Source organism: Capsicum annuum, chromosome 7 (genome assembly GCF_002878395.1).
Source record: "Capsicum annuum cultivar UCD-10X-F1 chromosome 7, UCD10Xv1.1, whole genome shotgun sequence".
Taxonomy (NCBI): domain Eukaryota; kingdom Viridiplantae; phylum Streptophyta; class Magnoliopsida; order Solanales; family Solanaceae; genus Capsicum; species Capsicum annuum.
In genome coordinates, this window is record NC_061117.1 from 3,147,208 (window position 1) to 3,164,758 (window position 17,551).

The 17,551-nt window shown below is 38.1% G+C and overlaps 2 protein-coding genes across 6 annotated transcripts in view; both read right to left on the bottom strand.

Annotated features, from left to right (window-relative positions):
- Positions 1-391: 391 nt before the first annotated feature.
- On the bottom strand, positions 392-12,664 carry LOC107877591. Of its 5 annotated transcripts, XM_016724271.2 has the most exons (23): positions 12,520-12,613; positions 12,348-12,393; positions 11,956-12,245; positions 10,544-10,618; positions 10,319-10,471; positions 9,640-9,711; positions 9,414-9,509; positions 9,164-9,271; positions 8,739-8,810; positions 8,574-8,645; positions 8,399-8,485; positions 8,029-8,124; positions 7,442-7,519; positions 7,134-7,253; positions 6,791-6,873; positions 6,407-6,494; positions 5,933-6,283; positions 5,579-5,806; positions 4,579-4,650; positions 1,473-1,567; positions 1,111-1,198; positions 709-1,023; positions 392-600 (listed from the first exon to the last, which is right to left on the bottom strand). In XM_016724271.2, exons 3-23 carry the CDS (start codon positions 12,112-12,114, stop codon positions 589-591), a joined length of 2,520 nt encoding a protein of 839 aa, XP_016579757.1. In that variant the 5' UTR covers positions 12,115-12,245; positions 12,348-12,393; positions 12,520-12,613; the 3' UTR covers positions 392-588. The 5 variants fall into 5 exon arrangements, with proteins under 5 accessions (XP_016579757.1, XP_016579755.1, XP_016579756.1 ...); XM_016724269.2 differs by lacking the exon at positions 12,348-12,393 and having other exon boundaries at positions 12,520-12,664; XM_016724270.2 differs by having other exon boundaries at positions 12,348-12,525.
- Positions 12,665-15,965: 3,301 nt separating this feature from the next.
- LOC107876322 (putative late blight resistance protein homolog R1B-16) overlaps positions 15,966-17,551 on the bottom strand; it is a 22,250-nt gene continuing 20,664 nt past the window's right edge. Inside the window, exon 5 of the mRNA XM_016723270.2 lies at positions 15,966-17,549. Coding sequence (XP_016578756.2) covers positions 15,966-17,549 — 1,584 coding nt within the window. The remainder of the gene's footprint in view (positions 17,550-17,551) is intronic.

Here is a 17,551-nt window from a genome sequence, read left to right on the forward strand (position 1 = left end):
GGATAATGTTTAAGTACAAAACACCCTTTTCAGAATCGATTTATAGGATTAAAAGTCTCACATCAGTATAGGAAGGCTCGTTCGATTCGGCCTCCTAGCTAGCTTAGTTTTGATATTTGTGCGAAAATGACCTCGACCTTTTTAAGTTTAATGAAAAACTCAGAAAATAAAATATTTTTAAGTTGCGCGATAGATATGGTAAAGCAACACAACCAATTATGACATGCAAAAAAAGCAGTTCGATACACTAAAGCTCGAGATCGTTATACACAGGGTCCGGGGAAGGGCCACACCACAAGGGTGTATTGTAAGCAGTCTTACCTTGCATTTCTGGCGAAGACTATTTCCAAGGCTTGAACCCTTGACCTCCATATTGATCCAAGCAAACACATTTAGGCTGTGCTAATCTTCCATTAACAAGATACCAATTTACCACAACCATAAAAGTACATAGGTAAAGCAGTTGATTTTCTATACTTCATTACATAGTTCACAGAAGTTGATCAAACCAATATTATTATGAATTATCAACGATTTTGCAGGGCTGAATTTGCAGATCTATCTAGCAGAGAACCTCTGTATGGTGTGCTAAAACAGATCCTGTAAACGAAACCAACGAAGAAAATGGTTAGACGTCGTTCAATGCATTATAGAGCTGATCATGGAACAATAAGACCAGACCAAAAGGCACGCACGCACGCAATTAACCTGAACAATGAACTCTTCCATAAGCATTTTATTGCCAAGAGCGCGCGATAGGATCAGCTTTTTCTTGTCCTTGCGTTCTGACTCCTGCTCGGGGGCTGTCATTTGCATAAACTCTTCTTTTAGTTTTTCAAGAACTTCATATGCTTCGTCACAAGTATTCAACAGAACATGCTCGAATGTAATCTCTTCGCCACCAGGTTCATCAGTAGAAGGAAATGGAGGCAGTTTTTCGTTGAGATAAGAACACAGTTGGGCGTACATCGGGCAAAATGTAGGTTCCAATGCAGCCTTGTCAAATATCAAGGAAATAACACCCTGCCGATGCAAACAAGGGAAAATACGAGGTGAAGTAAAACACAACCCGAAAAAGAGGTATTCCGGAGAAGCTAAGGGAAGACAAACCTTTAGAATGTCTGCACGCGTTATCCCTACATCTAGCAATTGACCTTTGAGGAGATCAAAGTTCCCCGGAGTCAGCTTGTTCAGTATACTGCAAAACAATATTCTGAAATCACGTACCTCATGCATAGACTCATAAAACAAGCGACGACACATCAAATGGAAGTTTAATGTTGTTGTCAAAGGCGAAAAGCTTTTGAAGATAGAACTCATGAGCGATGAGGTACACACGCCTTAATCCCTTGCCAATACAGACACAGTCTAAGCGACACAAAGCACCTTCCCTGAGGTTCGCGGCTTAAGTGTGCTTTAAATGAACCTTTGAAAACAAAGATGGTTAACTAGTACACAGAGGAAAAAATTACCCCTTCGCAGTCTTCAAGACATGATTTTTGCCAGAACGATTTCCTCTTCGAGCTCTTTGCCGCTTGGGTTTGATTAAGGTGGGAATAAATACTTCCTGATTCACAAACAAATTCAAAAATTCTGACATCAAAAACTTAGAGATAGTCTCATAGAAACAATATTTGCCTTGAACAATATAACTGCGTCCCTTAACGTCCCATAACACTTAAATTCTATATTCATACTCACTGCAAAGACATTGCAAAATGCAAATGCAGAAGTTCCTGATCGACAACTGCATTTTTAGCAAGATAGTAGCAGAAAAGCCAGATAAATAATGAGTGTGTTCTGGAAACGATAGAAAAAACATCGAATTAGGAAATATCCCTTGGGACGGAGAGAATGCAAACTGTGGCTGGAAATAATGAGCCTGAGACTGCATTGACACCTACAGAGACACGAATGACACAATTTCTGGCAACAAAAAGTGATCGGAAATACAAACGCTTTTAGCAGATACACAAACATTGGCACCTTCACAAAATATTTGAGGTGCAACTTCTTTGATTTTAAGAACATCGTCGGAAACGTTAACAACCTAGTAAGTATTGACACATCCCGTGTCAAGTTAGTTAGTTTAGGACTCGTCTTAGTTTATCTGTAACTCTATTTAATACGCTTTCTGCTTCATTAATAAACATCTTCTTTCCAGCACTTGCTCTGTGCTTATATGGTATCAGAGCTATCTATTCTAATTCGAACTTGTTGGATGGCAACTCGGCTTGCACTTAACTCGTCTATCTTGAACTGGGAAAATACCACAACTTTAGAGTCTTCACAGCCTACACCCAACCTTCCCCCACTTCCAGATTTACCTCCTCCCTTAGAAATACATGCTCGCACAATTGCAAACTCCCCATCCACATCCGTTTCCTCTCAGGAAAAATCCCAGATCAACTCACACTCACAATCCTCCTCGGACAGTGCATCAGTGGTGGATGTAGATTCAGCTCCTGCAATTTCTCTAGGTAAATCTCTATCTCCCTCACCTTCTTCAATTGCTACTGTACCGGAGTCCTCTTTCCAAACTACTGACCTGCTCTCCCACCACCACATCCCACTACAAGTTCACCAACACCTATCCCCACAAACACACATAGCAGCCCACCTCCTCTCCTTGTTTATCAACGCAGGAAAACCACACCTCCTACTCAAGTGACTCCTCAGCCAACTTGCCCTTTCCCCGAGTCAGAACACGCTCCCTCATCACCTCACTGTCCGTCTCCCCCTACCCGTGTTGTCACTTGCTCCCAAAATAATATCACCAAACCCAAACAAATCTTTGATTACTTGGCTAAATTGAACCCCACCACCACACCCACCACTGTTAAACAAGCACAAAAACATCCCGAGTGGCGTGAAGCGATGAAACAGGAACTTGATGCTTTAATTAAAAATCAGACTTGGGAACTTATTCCTCCTGACCAAACTAAAAATATTGTTTCCTGCAAGTGGCTTTTCAGGATAAAAAGGAAAGCAGATAGGTCCATTGATAGATATAAAGCACGACTAGTTGCGAAAGGCTTCACTCAAAGACGAGGCATTGACTTCCACACGACTTTCAGCCCAATCGTCAAGCCTACCACAGTTTGAATAATCCTTTTTGTGGCACTTTGCCATAACTGGAATCTCCGCCAGCTTGATGTCAACAATGCATTTCTCCAGAGCAACCTGGACGAGGAGGTGTACATGGCACAACCTCTGGGCTTCACTACTGATGACAAACCCACTTATTTATTCGGTTATGCAAGGCAATCTATGGCTTGAAACAAGCCCCTCGGGCATGGTACAATGCCCTCACGGGTTATCTTTCGTCCATAGGATTTATTAAGACTAAATCAGTTGCCTCGCTACTCATTAGGCAGGGTCTAGGTGACACAATGTTTGTCCTTGTCTATGTGGATGACATCATTGTTACAGGGAGCAACACTTTCTATGTCGATCAGGTTATTGCTTCCCTTGCTTCTCAGTTTTCTGTTAAAGATTTGGGTAATCTTCGCTACTTTCTTGGTGTTGAAGTGATACGCAGCTCTGACGGTTTAATCCTCACCCAAGCAAACTATGTGAATGAGATCCTTAATGATAAATTAATAACCGACTGCAAAAGCGTCCACACACCAATGAGTGCATCTGAGCTAATCACACCATCTGATGGTACTCACTTGACTGATGCAACACGCTATCGTCGGGTCTTAGGTAGGCTTCAATACCTATCTTTCACTAGACCGGACATCGCATATGCAGTAAATAAGTTGTCCCAATTTATGCAAGCACCTTCAGATCTCCATTGGAAAGCAGTGAAACGTGTTCTTCGTTACCTGCGTGGCACCATCCAACTAGGCCTACGTGTAAACCCCATTGAGGACTTCAACCTGCACGTGTACTCTGATGCGGATTGGGGTGGGGATATTACTGACAGAATTTTCACATCCGGGTATATCCTGTTCCTTGGTCACAATCCGATTAGCTGGTCCTCAAAGAAGCAAAATACCGTCTCTCGCTCCTCCACTGAGTCTGAATATAAGGCAGTGGCTAATGCCCTTTCTGAAACCCTGTGGGTTACCAATCTTCTCGCTGAGCTGCGCGTTCCAATACATCCGATGCCTACCATTTATTGTGACAATCTTGGAGCCACATTCTTGAGTAAAAATCCAGTCCTCCATAGCAAAGTGAAGCATGCTGCAGTGGACTTTCACTTTGCTCGCCACCATGTCGACATCAGAAAGGTTCGAGTTATTCACGTCCATGCTGCCGATCAAATCGCTACTGCCTAAACTAGCTTTTGAGAAGAATTTATTCAAGTTAGGCTTAGTGACTCATCGCGTAACTTGAGGGAGCGTATTGAGACATCCTGTGTCAAGTTAGTTAGTTTAGGACTCGTCTTAGTTTATCTGTAACTTTATTTAATACGCTTTCTGCTTCATTAATAAACATCTTCTTTCCAGCACTTGCTCTGTGCTTATAGTAAGAAGAATCAACCAAAATAAAACCATATAAACAACAAGCAAAATCTAAAGCCTGATAACAAAATCAGTTAAAAAACTTAAAAGACACTGAACTATTTACCTCCCTCAATTGCAGCATCTGATCTAGAGTATATCTAAAGCTTTCACGACCCTCAACGCGAGAGCCTCCAACCTACAATGACAAAACGATACAGCCAAGATTGTAACAAACATAAACGTCCAAGTAGTGGGAGTTGGACATCAAAGAGATACATGGAAGATAAAATGTAGACGCCAGAATTTGATATATGATGTAATTAAGGTTAAGAATTCTAAATAACCTCCACAACATGTCAATTTGCAACATGTTAGAAAATCACAAGAAGCAGCACACTTTTAAGCATTTCTAAGATAGAACAAAAAGGAAATGCCTCTTTCTGCGGCCTCAAGCTCATAAACTGTACGTCAATATTTCAAATTATTATCGATAACTGAATTGATTAAACAGGTACGGAGTATTACTGCATCTTCGTACAAACTGAACAGCCACTGTACAACTCAATTACTAAAGTGTCAGATCCACCACTACATTGTGTGTGAGGCGGTAGCAAAAGAAAGGGGACAGATAGTAGATGTATTCAGGGAACGACAGAAAAAGCATTAGAGTAAGAACTACCCCTTGGTTGGGAGATATATGAATTCTGGCAAACTGCGAGCTAAGTTGTTCATCCCCATTATACTCTCCGTTTCTGTTGGCATCTTCTTCAGAACGAGTATGAGACTGATAATACTACAGTGAGGAATTTTACACTTGTAGTCTGAGTAAAATACTCCGAAAACCACTACACACTCAAAAGAAATATCTCTGTTTTGATTTTTCACCTCACCAATATCGCTCACACGCTCTATTTTTCCTCACAGACTAAATTCTCTGTGATGCCTCACTCTATTCTTCTTCACTCTTTTTGTTGGTGTGTTTTTGAAAGAACTGAACGCTCTCCAATTTATAGTGAAAAGGAGGAGTATGCATATGTCACTGATAACATAAAAAAGGTTGCAATTGTCAACCATAAATCTCTAGGATACATGAGACAACAAATATAACATAGATGAAGTGTCACCTCTTCCCACCTAGGGATCCAGTTATTGGAACGTAAATCCAGCACATAAAGAACCATAAACCTTAGCCGTGGAACCAACTGAGGGCTTGTTGAAAGTTCCTTCAACCGATTAAAGTACACATCGTTGATGCACCTTGAGTTTTCGTTCTCATCAAGTTGCTTGCCGGTGGTGATGAAGAACTGACAAATGGCTTCAACATTCTCTTCTTCCGGACAGCTCAATAGTTCCTTTTAACAAAACCAGCAAAGACAATCATTCGTAAAGTTCAAGGCATAAAAAGTTTACAAGGCATAAAAAGACAGCAATCACCTAGGAACATAAAGACCTGAGCGAAAAGGCAAGCAATTAACAACCTGAACAATGAAACGAACAATACTTTCTGCGACCATTCTTAGCTTAAAAAGTTCGCCAATAAGCTTAATATTCCCAAGATTACGCAACTTGATAAATTTTTCTATGTCCTTGTGTTCTGACTCCTGCTCACGGGCCATCATTCGCCTCACTTCATTTCGCAGTTTGTCAGCACCTTCAAATGCTTCCTGACACCTATTTAACAGAATACGCTTGACCGTAATCTTTCCACCACCAGGTTCATCAGAAGGAAATCGAGGCAGCTTTTCACAGAGTTCGGAAAAAAGTTGGGCATACATCGGGCAAAATGTTGGTTCCAGTACAGCTTTGTTAAATATCAAGGAGACAACACCCTGGAGTAAAGATAAAAACCAGTTAAATCTCCAAGGCAAACAATGGAAAATCTGAACCGGAAAAAACAAAATAAATATATATATATATATATATATATATATCCCGGATATGGGATGACATACAAATAGAGTGTCTGCATTCGTTATCTCTGAAGCAATCAGTTGACTTTTGAGGAGATCAAATTTGTTCGCAGTTGGCTGGTTGAGTATACTGCAAATCAATATGAGTTAGCCAAAAGCTGTATCTTCAAATAATGCCGTAATAGAATTACCATTTCTCTAATAATACAACTTCCAAAACCAAGAACCACGATGTCATACATACTAACATCCAGACTAAGTATGTATCAACATCATCTCTCCGCAATAATAGTACACGGATAAAGCAGTCCACAGTGACACTGGTAGACTTGACAGCTAATTAGACATGAGAGTGGAAGGGGAGAGGGGGTGAATAGGGCCTCAAACAATTTTCCTGTAACATAATAATAAACTATCAGAATTTACCCCCTCACAGTCTTCAAGACATGATCTTTATCAGAAAAGTTGCTTTTTTGCGCTGCCGAGCATGGCATTTCAGCAGATCCTCCCTGAGTCACAAACGATGGTTTCAGAGATCAAGAACTGAGAGATAGTTTCACATCACACAGAATTGTTGTCTTAAACTCAATACAACAAAAAGGCGCTAGCTATCACAAAAGAAAAAAACTGATAGATGAGAAGAAAAAGACATGTCACTCGTCACTGTAAATCTTTTCTGATTATTATCGATAATTCATGTAACATAGGATCTATAGGGACTAACTAATTCTACATTCAAACTAAGATACAATAAGCAATCGAAAACTACCCCTTGGTTAGGAGATATTAGAGTTGTTGCAAATTGTGAGCTAAGTTGTTCGTCCCCATTATATTCTCGGTTTTGTTGGGCGTCTGTCTCAGAACAACGAGTTTGAGGCTGGACTTGCACCTACAAAAACATGAATGAGACAACATCTGGCAACACAAAAACTGCATACTGCAAGAAGGCCACAGATTAAATATGAAACAATTTTGCTAAACGGGAAAATGTAGATGAACAGAATTTCATATCTTTTTCCATGTGTATGTACATGGTGTAATGGGCGGGAAAAATAACCTTCTTTAACAGATACTCACATTGGCATCTGCACGACCTCGCCCTTCAACAAACAGTTCAGATTCAACTTCTTGCTTGATTATAAGGATATCATCAACCTGATCGAGACCAACAACCAAATGAAAAACTACAACAAAGAAACATATGAACACAACAACAATAACAACATACCCATAGGTGGGGACCTAGGAGAGTAGAGTGTACGCAAACCTTACCCCTACCTCGGAGAGGTAGAGAGGCTGACTCATCATGACTAAATTAGAGAGTATTACAAGGACAAAAGAAGATTCTTGTATACTCCTCCAGTATACCATTGTAATAACTATTGGTATGTACTCACGTAAACAATCTTTTTTACACTGTCAACAACAACAACATACACATTGTATTCCCACATAGTGGGATCTGGGGAGGGTAAAGTCTACGCAGTCCATACCACTACCTCCGAAGAAGTAGACAGGTTGTTTCCGATAGAACCCCCGCTCAGGAAAAGAAGACAGTAAACAAAGCCTTAATAAAACATAAAACAAGATGAAATAACAGAAATAAGACACCAATTGCCAGATAACAATTTCAACTTAAACTTAGATGATACTGAAGTATCTACCTCCTTCGCAGTCTTCAAGACATGATATTTGTCAGAACGATTTCTTCTTCGAGCTCTTTTCCGCTTGGGTTTGATTAAGGTGGGAATAAATGCTTCCTGATTCACAAACAAAGTCAAAAATTCTGACATCAAAAAGTTAGAGATAGTCTCATATCAGAAACAATATTTGCCTTGGAACAATATAACTGCGTCCCTTAACGTCCCTTAACACTTAAATTCTATATTCATACTCACTGCAAGGACATTGCAAAATGCAAATACAGAAGTTCCAGATCAACAACTGCATTTTTAGCAAGCTAGTAGTGGAAAAGCAAGATAAATAATGAGTGTGTTCTGGAAACAATAGAAAAAGCATCAAATTAGGAAATACCCCTTGGTCCAGATCCCACAGGGTATATTGTTGTTGTGTTGTAGGAAACTGCAGCTGGAAACAACGAGCCTGAGACTGCGCTGGCACCTACAGAAACATGAATTAGACGATTTCTGGCAACAAAAAGTGATCGGAAAAGTAAACGGAAATGCAACCTCTTTTAACAGATACTCACATTGGCATCTTCACGAAATAGTAGAGGTGCAACTTCTTTGATTCTAAGAACATCTTCGGAAATTTTAGCCACCTAGTGAGAAAGAATCAACCAAAAGAAAAAACATATAAACAACAAGCCTGATAGCAAAATCAGTTAAAACTTAAAAGATACGGAACTATTTACCTCCCTCAATTGCAGCATCTGGTCTAGAGTATATCTAAAGCTTTTACAACCCTCAACACGAGAGCCTCCAATCTACAATGACAAAAGGATATAGCCACGTTACATTTCGTACAAGAAGCAGCACACTTTTGAGCATTTCTACGATAGAACAAAAAGGAAATGCCTCTTTCCGCCTCAAGCTCATAAACGGTAAGTCTAACATTTCAAATTATTATCGATAACTGAATTGATTAAACAAGTATGGAGTATTACTGCATCTCTTGTACCTAATTCTACATTCATACAAACTGCACAGACATTGTACAACTCAATTACTAAAGTTCCGGATCCACCAATACATTGTGTGTGAGGCGGTAGCAAAAGAAAGGGGATAGATAGTAGATGTATTCAGGAAACGATGGAAAAAGCATTAGAGTAAGAACTACCCCTTGGTTGGGAGATATATGAGTTCTGGCAAACTGCGAGCTAAGTTGTTCATCCCCATTATACTCTCCGTTTCTGTTGGTATCTTCTTCAGAACAACGAGTATGAGACTGACGAGAGTGTCCAGTAGTCAACAAAGGTGAACAGATAGTCAATACACATCAGATCACAGGAAGTTCCTTAAGTTGAGTTGCAACAATGAAAAAAGAAAGACATTCAGAATAGGCATATCCTTTGTAACAGATAACTCACATCGGTTTCTGCATGACCTCGACTTGCATCTTCACCAAACAGTTCAGATTCAACATCTTGTTTGATTTTAAGAATATGATCAGAAATATTAACAACCTAAAAACATAATAGAGAAACACATTAAATTTAATTGTGAAAGGATAGAAACTAAACTAGAAATCTATTTAGCAAATTACAAAGCCTGATAACAACATCAGCTAAAACTTAAAAAATACTGAACTTTTACCTCCCTCAATTGCAGCAGCTGATCTCGAGTATAACTAACTCGATCACGGCTCCCAAAGCAAGAGGCTTCACTCTACAATGATAAAAGGATAGTCAAGACATATTTTATTCAAGAAGCCCTTATATGAAATAAAAAAGCAATTCCTCACAATAGCTAATGCTATCGTTAAATAATCCAACATACATGGCAACTGTCACGAAATCGTATAACTCAAATGCTACATTTTTTTTATCACATTACTTCCTTTAGGCAAGCTATTACATAACTATTAACTATACAACTTCTCTTTATTTTCTTTAATTGTCATTTTCAGACGGGATTTTTGAAAGTGTGAAAAAGGTCTACCGGTTTGTACTAAGCAAGAAAAGACGGATTGAGGTGCTAACAGGTATTCTTAAGATAGCTTAAAGACCTGAGACTGGTCGTGCATGTACACGACATAAATGACACAACTTGTTGCAGCTAAAGTGCATACCGTAAAAAAGTAAAAAATAACTAAACAACATTCCCTCTTTTTCCCGTCATCATATAATTATCAGGTGCTTTGAGATATCTTCCTTGAGTCGAGGGTCAACTAGATATAGCCTAGAGGTAAGGTCTGCGCACACTCTACCCTCTCCAAACCCAACCTGTGTAATTACACTGAGTATGTTGTAATACATAATTATCAGGTACTCACGTCGGTATCTGCATGATCTTGATTGGGATGTTCACCAAACAGTTCTGCTTCAACTTCTTGTTTGAGTTTAAGAATATCTCCCTTCAATTGCAGCAGCTGACCTCGAGTATACCTAATGCGTTCGCGGCCCTCCAAACGAGCTTCTCCAGTAATCTACATTGATAAAAGTACGGTCAAGAAACACATCAAAGAAAAAGGCATATCTTATTAGCAACATATACTCACATTGGCATCTTCACCATACAGTTCAGCTCCAACTTCTTGTTTGATTTTAACAATATGATCGTAAATGATAGCCACCTAAAAAGCCATAAGTAGAAAAATAATATCCAATGATGAAAGTGTAGAGAATAGGAGAAGAAAGCTGTTGTTGGAGAACTTCTGCTAGCCCAAGATTGTTAACTAAGATCGGAAGTTCAACTAAGACGAGGAAGCTATGAAAATAGAAGGAAGATATTGGATAAGAGAACTTGTGTAGAAGAATAATACTTGAATTGATTTGTTTTTTGGTTGGTTACAAATGTACAAGATCCTTCTCTATTTATACTCTAAGTTACTCGGACTCTTCACTTTCAGTGCCGCACCCGTGTCGACACGACATGGGTGTGGGTGTGGGATCTGTACCTGATTCGGTCAACCGATTTTGGATACTTTGACCAAATTTGATTGGGAAAGTCCGTACAGATTTAAGAAGTTTTGTAATCAAAACAAAAGTTAAGGTGAAATCGAAGAAAATGGAATACCTTGTATATAGAAATTTTTATGTTAAAAAGGGCAGCCTGGTGCACTAAAGCTACTTCTACGCACGGTGTCCGGGGAAGGGCCCCACCACAAGGGTGTATCGGCTACTTCTACGCACGGTGTCCGGGGAAGGGCCCCACCACAAGGGTGTATCGTACGCAGCCTTACCTTGCATCCGGTGCACTAAAGCTACTGCTATGCACAGCACAAGGGTGGCATCTGGTGCACTAAAGCTACTGCTATGCATGGTGTCCGAGAAAGGGCCCCATCACAAGGTTGTATCGTACACAGCCTTACCTTGCATTTCTGCCAGAGGGTGTTTCCAAGGCTTGAACCCGTGACCTCCTGGTCACATGGCAGCAACTTTACCAGTTACGCCAAGGCTCCCCTTCAGAAATTTTTTATGTTATTGCTTTTATTTTTATCTCCTTTCACGATTTTCTTCTTAAATAATATTTTCTCCTGAAGTTTTCCACATAATATCTTATAGTTTATGTTTTATATAGCTCTATTTTTATATATTTAAATAATCTTCTTAAATAGTATTTTAACTAGAAGACTAGATGATATTCATTCTTCCAAAAATTCAGTTTAGATATTTTTCACAGAAAGGATAGTGAAGACCTACGTTGCTTGGACACTTCAAAAATATCGACTAGCGTGTGTCGAATACTCTAAAAGTAGTGCATTTTTGGAAACTCCGGCCCAGAGGCGGCAACATTTTTGAAGAGAACATAGGACTGAAGACGCATAATATCATACTTACATTGAATTTCAACAAACAAAGGCATATACTAGGTAGTGGAATGGACTGCGCGTACACTCTATGCTCCCCGACCCCACGAAAGGCATCATAAAGTAATATTAAAACGTATGCAAGCACTAAGAACACATACACATTTAACGCAGCGTCCAAGTAAAGAGAGTTGATCATCAAAACTAAGGGTGAAGACGAATTGCAACAGCCGGAACCCGAAAGAGAATGGTGGAATTAAGTTACAGAACTTCACTGCTGATAAGAACAGACTCCGGAATATTTTGTTCACTAGCAACATGGTACAACACTGCAGGTGTTAATCTTTGGCAAAGACTCAAGAAGTATCAATTCACAAGAAACTACAGCAGCAATAAAAACTGCATTGGGCTCTTGAATGGCAATAAGTAGTAGCATTTACTGCAAATTCACCTGTAAAAAATGAAAAGGCAACAAGTCTCAGTTCACTTTAACTTGTCGTACTTTGAACTTTGCACGTCCATTAAAAAACAATGATTGATATAAGAATTTTACCATAATATCAAGAAGAAGAATCAAATGAATCCCAAGAACAAGAACACTAAAGAGATCATAAAGAAGCAATCTTTAACAACATAATAATAATAATAAGAAGAAGAAGAAGAATCAAATGAATCCCAATTGCAAGAACTATGTAAATATCAGAAAGAGAGATAAGGAGAATTACCTCTGTACTCAACAAAAATGGAACATGTGGAAGAAGATGAATGGAGAATCAGAAAGATAAAAAGTCATCTTCTTTTCTTTTGTAGACTCAAAAGTCTTTGAGATAAAAGTGTTTTGTACGGAAGAAGAGATGTATACCAGTGTATATTTTCCATATCTGTGTATATATATGTGTGATATACAATGTAGCTTTGAATTTTGACTTCCAATTTTATTTCCAACAATTTCAATCACAACTACTTAGGGGTCGTTTGGTAGAGTGTATTGAAAATTTAATGCATGCATTAGTTTAATATATACTATTAATATCTTGTTGGTATATTTTTTCATTGGTATATTACTAATGAGTCAACTCTTCACAGGGGCGCAGCTACTCTTTGTATAAGGGGTTCATCCGAATCCCCTTCGGCGAAAAATTATACTATATTTACATAGTTAAAATTATTTTTTATGTATATACAGTCAATGTTGAACCCCCTTTCAGTTAGTTCGTATATTCACTTGTGAACCCCCTTACTGAAAATCCTGGCTCCACCACTGATTCCTCATATTGTTACTCAACTTAGGAATATGTCCTACTAAAGTTACTTATCTTTTTTTTGCTCCAACAATGTCATTCAACTTTGTACATTTTTCTTACAAACTAACAATATTTTGTACATCCTCAAAGTACTGATCCACATATACGTCTATGTAGGTTCAGGTGCTTAATATTAGCAGTGTGAGTAGTTCGAGCATCTACATCCGGCAATTGGTGAGTCCTAATAGTCCGAAGACTTGTTACTCAGATTTTGCTAAAATAGTCTTTATTCTTTGTAAGAAAAATAAGCAAAATAGTCCCTTAAGTTAAACCATGAATTTAAATAGTCTTTATTCTTTTGTTTGAAATATTAATAGGTCTCCAACTATATTTCACATTTTTTACTTCACTACATACTCTCTCTGTCCCTTTTTAGTTTGGCACATTTCATTTTATACAGTGATTAAAAAAATATAAATTGAATGAAATTTTTTATTATTTTACCCTTTAGCAATATTAATGATATGGTCATAGAAATGAATATTGAAATTGAAATTGTTCACATTTAAATGTATACTATGAATTGTAGGGGTATCATAGTAAAAATTAATTAATTCTATTTCAATTTAATAAGTGGTCAACTAATATGAATCATTTATTTTTAGTATAAGACGACCAACTAAACACGAAAGAAAATAATTCAAAGCTAACTCACAACGTAGTAGATAATTTCTAGTTTGTCAATTAGTACTCGAATCAACAAAATGCAACGAAGAAAACAAGGATAGAAACTAAGAATCCAAAAATATGGTTGTACAAAAGTGATGACGTGTCAGCTTATGGTTGGACCATAAAATATACATAGACTTTACTCCGATTTTAAGAAGATAGAAAGGTTGTTCCAATTGATCCTTGGCTAAACGAACTAATTTCTATCGAAAGCCAAAGTCACATGAACTTAGGTCATCGATCATCGATCGATAGAGTCATTAAATCGACTACTTGTCCATAATTTTTGTCCTTCAAATATTCTCGAGTTATATATATCTATCACGAACACGAAGAAAAATATATTGTAAATTTAGTACAACTTATAATCATTTTAAATTTTGTAAAAACAAAACTCGTGTTCGGATTAGATTAAAATTTCAATTCGGGATGGTACTTCAGTATATACCATACCATGTTCACCCTAATTGTTACTAATATTCACATACTATCTTTTTCTTCAATTTCATTATTTTTTTGTTTCCCGCCTGGTGTTCATTATCCGTATTGGAGCTCCGACTAATTCAGATTGCACACTGCAGGACCCATTCTGGGGGGTGATGCTCCTAACAGGATTTTCTCTATACTCGGGGCTCAAACCCGAGACCTCTGGTTAAGGGTGGAGTAGTCCCACCACTACACCGCAACCCATTTTGGTTCTTCAATTTCATTATTGTTTGTTATCTTTCTTTGCTTCGACTATTGTATTACGGGATGTCGCTATTACTGTTCTCTTTTTTATTTTGTTCAGCAATTTCATGGCGCCACTACTATATTTTTCTTTTCATACTTGATTTTATTATGTTTTACTTGAGTCGAGGATATATCAAAACCACCTTTCTACTATCATAATGTAAGTGCAAGATAACGTTTAAGTACAAAACACTCTCTCCAGACTCGACTTTATAGAATTACACTGGATATATTGTTATATATTTAATCGGAATTTTCGCCAATAAATTATTTCTTGTGTCATTCAAATTGGTATTTTAAGAAAACTATTCCTACTTTGAAATCTAAATATTCCTAGCTACTATATTATGAGTTCAAATAAATCTAGAAAAAATCAATTCATAGTGGTAAAGTTTGTGTTAAAGAGTCCCACATCGGTGTAGGAAGGATCGTTTGCTTCGGCCTCCTAGCCACCTTTGTTTTGATATTTGTGCGAAAATGACCTTGACCTTTTTAAATTTAATATGAAAACTTAGAAAATAAAATATTTTTAAGTTGTGCGATAGATATGGTAAAACAACACCAACAATTATGACATGCAAGTGCTACTAAATTGGTATTATTAGTTCATAGTATATACAACCTAGTTGGTATGTATTGTTGAGTTACTCACAAATCATATCAAAAACTATGAATGCTAAAACACCTAACTAATTTTGATCGTAAAATCGAACATAAAATCTGCTAAGTTCTTGGAAAAAAACACTAGAGTAAAGCATCTAGTACTACTTGAACTATGACCAAATTTGCTACGACACACTCCAACTTCATAAGTATCATATTACACCTCGAATTCAATTTTAGTGTATTTTTCTCACCATTTTAGCTGATATGACACCTTTTTAGCTGACGTGGGTCTCATTTTTATGTAATAAAGATATCATGTCAGCACAAAATGGTGACAAAAATACGCTAAAATTGAGTTAAAGGGGTAATAGGATCCATGTGAAGTTGGAGTGTATGTGTCGTAGGAACTTCAGCCATAGTTTGAGGAGTACTGGATCACAAGTTCAAAAAAGGCATAATACATAAATATGCCCTTTAACTTTATACAAGTTTAAGTGTCTACTTGTGCGCATCCAAAGTTGGAAGTCATAGATGTGATCTGCGACTGAGACAAAGTTATAAAGGGCATGTTTATGTATTCTGCCTTCTAAAAACTATATCAAAAACCTATGTGACAAAGTAAGTTTCATTCTGATAAAATAACCATATTGATCCAAGCAAACACAGTTGGGCTGTGCTGATCTTCCATTAACAAGACACCAATTTACCACAACCATCAAGTACATATGTAAACCAGTTGATTTTCTCTATTTCATTACATAGTTCACAAAAAGTTCATCAAACCAATATTATTATGAATTATGTATGATTTTGCAGGCCCGATGATTTGGTAACTGACAAATGGCATCGACATATTTATCTCACGGAGAACCATTGGGATCGCAACATAACATATCGTTCCTGTAAACAAAGGGTTCTTCTTCAAAATCCAGTGTACTCCAATACCAATTGCGACGAAGAAAGTCCAAGGTCGCGTTTGGGATAGAATTTTTGAGGCCCAAGGTCGCGTTTGGGATAGAATTTTTGAGGCTGCCCTTCTGCGAGATAGAAACATTGAGGCTGTCATTTCCCATATTCTTCTGTTCCTCCTGTACTCTTCGAACAGATATTTCAACAACCACAGAACACGAGTGCACCTCAATGCGTTGTAATGTATAAATGTTACCTATTTCATGAGGGATACTCTCTAGGTAACAGCGTTTTAGAACTAGATGTTCAAGCTTTGGAAAGTTTACCTCGCTAGCGTTCCATACCCTGAGGTAAGAAGACACTTTTTTTAGGTACTTCAAGTTACTGAACACTTCTTCGGTCAGATTCCAACTGTGTTGCTCAAATTGTACATGCTCTAGTTTAAGAATCTCAAGATTAGGTAACATACAAAGAGAGCTCGTAAATCCACATGAAAAAGAACACCGATTCAGAACCAACTTCTTGAGGTTTGACGGGCAAAAATCCATGCTCGACAAGTTGTGGTAGCGAAGCTTCAACTTTTCGAGCTGCTTCAAGTAGAAAAGACTATCGAGAACATAGGATGATGGCTGACTGCTATCCCATTCTCTTCGTCCTCGTATTGCCAATTTCTTGAGATTGGGAATATTCTCGGCGACTTCTCTTGTACAACTCGTTATGTCCATATAGGTTATTGTTTGTAGATTTGTTAAAACCTTACAACCATTGAAGCTAGACATGGGATTCGGTAAAAAACATCCGTTGCCCAAACATACATGCCTTAAGTTGTCCATTTCCCATACAGTTTTAGGCAGATTCAAGACTCCACGTGTAGCCAAAATGAAGGTCTGTAAGTTCCACAGCCTTGAAATCGATTCAGGGCATTCGGGTTCCTTGACTGTTAGAGCAAGATACCTTAAATGAACCAGCTGCAAAACTTGAGGAGGGAAAAAATTGAAGGTAACATGTAATATGCGCAATACTCTCAACAATTTATATTGTAAAGGACCAAGCAACTGTGAGCGTGGCAGAGATCTTGGATAACCAAAAAGGAGTAAAGTTCGGGAGAGGGGAAGCAGTGGCTTCCAGGGAACTTCAATAGAGGCAGCCCTATAGTAACTGAGACGACGACCACAGTTCAGAGTATCGGCTGTGGCAAAGAATTCAGGGAAATGAAAAAAATTCTCCCTTTGAGCTTCTCTCAAGCCAAAGTCTCTCAGAAGATCATGTACAGCACAACTTTTGACTCGACCATTGGATTTCCGCTGTTTGACAATAACGAGACTTCGATTCACAAGATCTTCCAAACATTCTTCTGCATAGTTTTCCAAAATCTTTTGCTTTCCTGTAGTTAGAAACCCCTCAGCGATCCATAGTTTTACCAATGGCTGGACACGGATCGCAGTCTCTGCTGGAAATGCACAAATATAAATGAAACAAGCTTTCAAGTGATGTGGCAAGTTTCTGTAACTCAAAGCAAGTATATCTAAGCATTTCT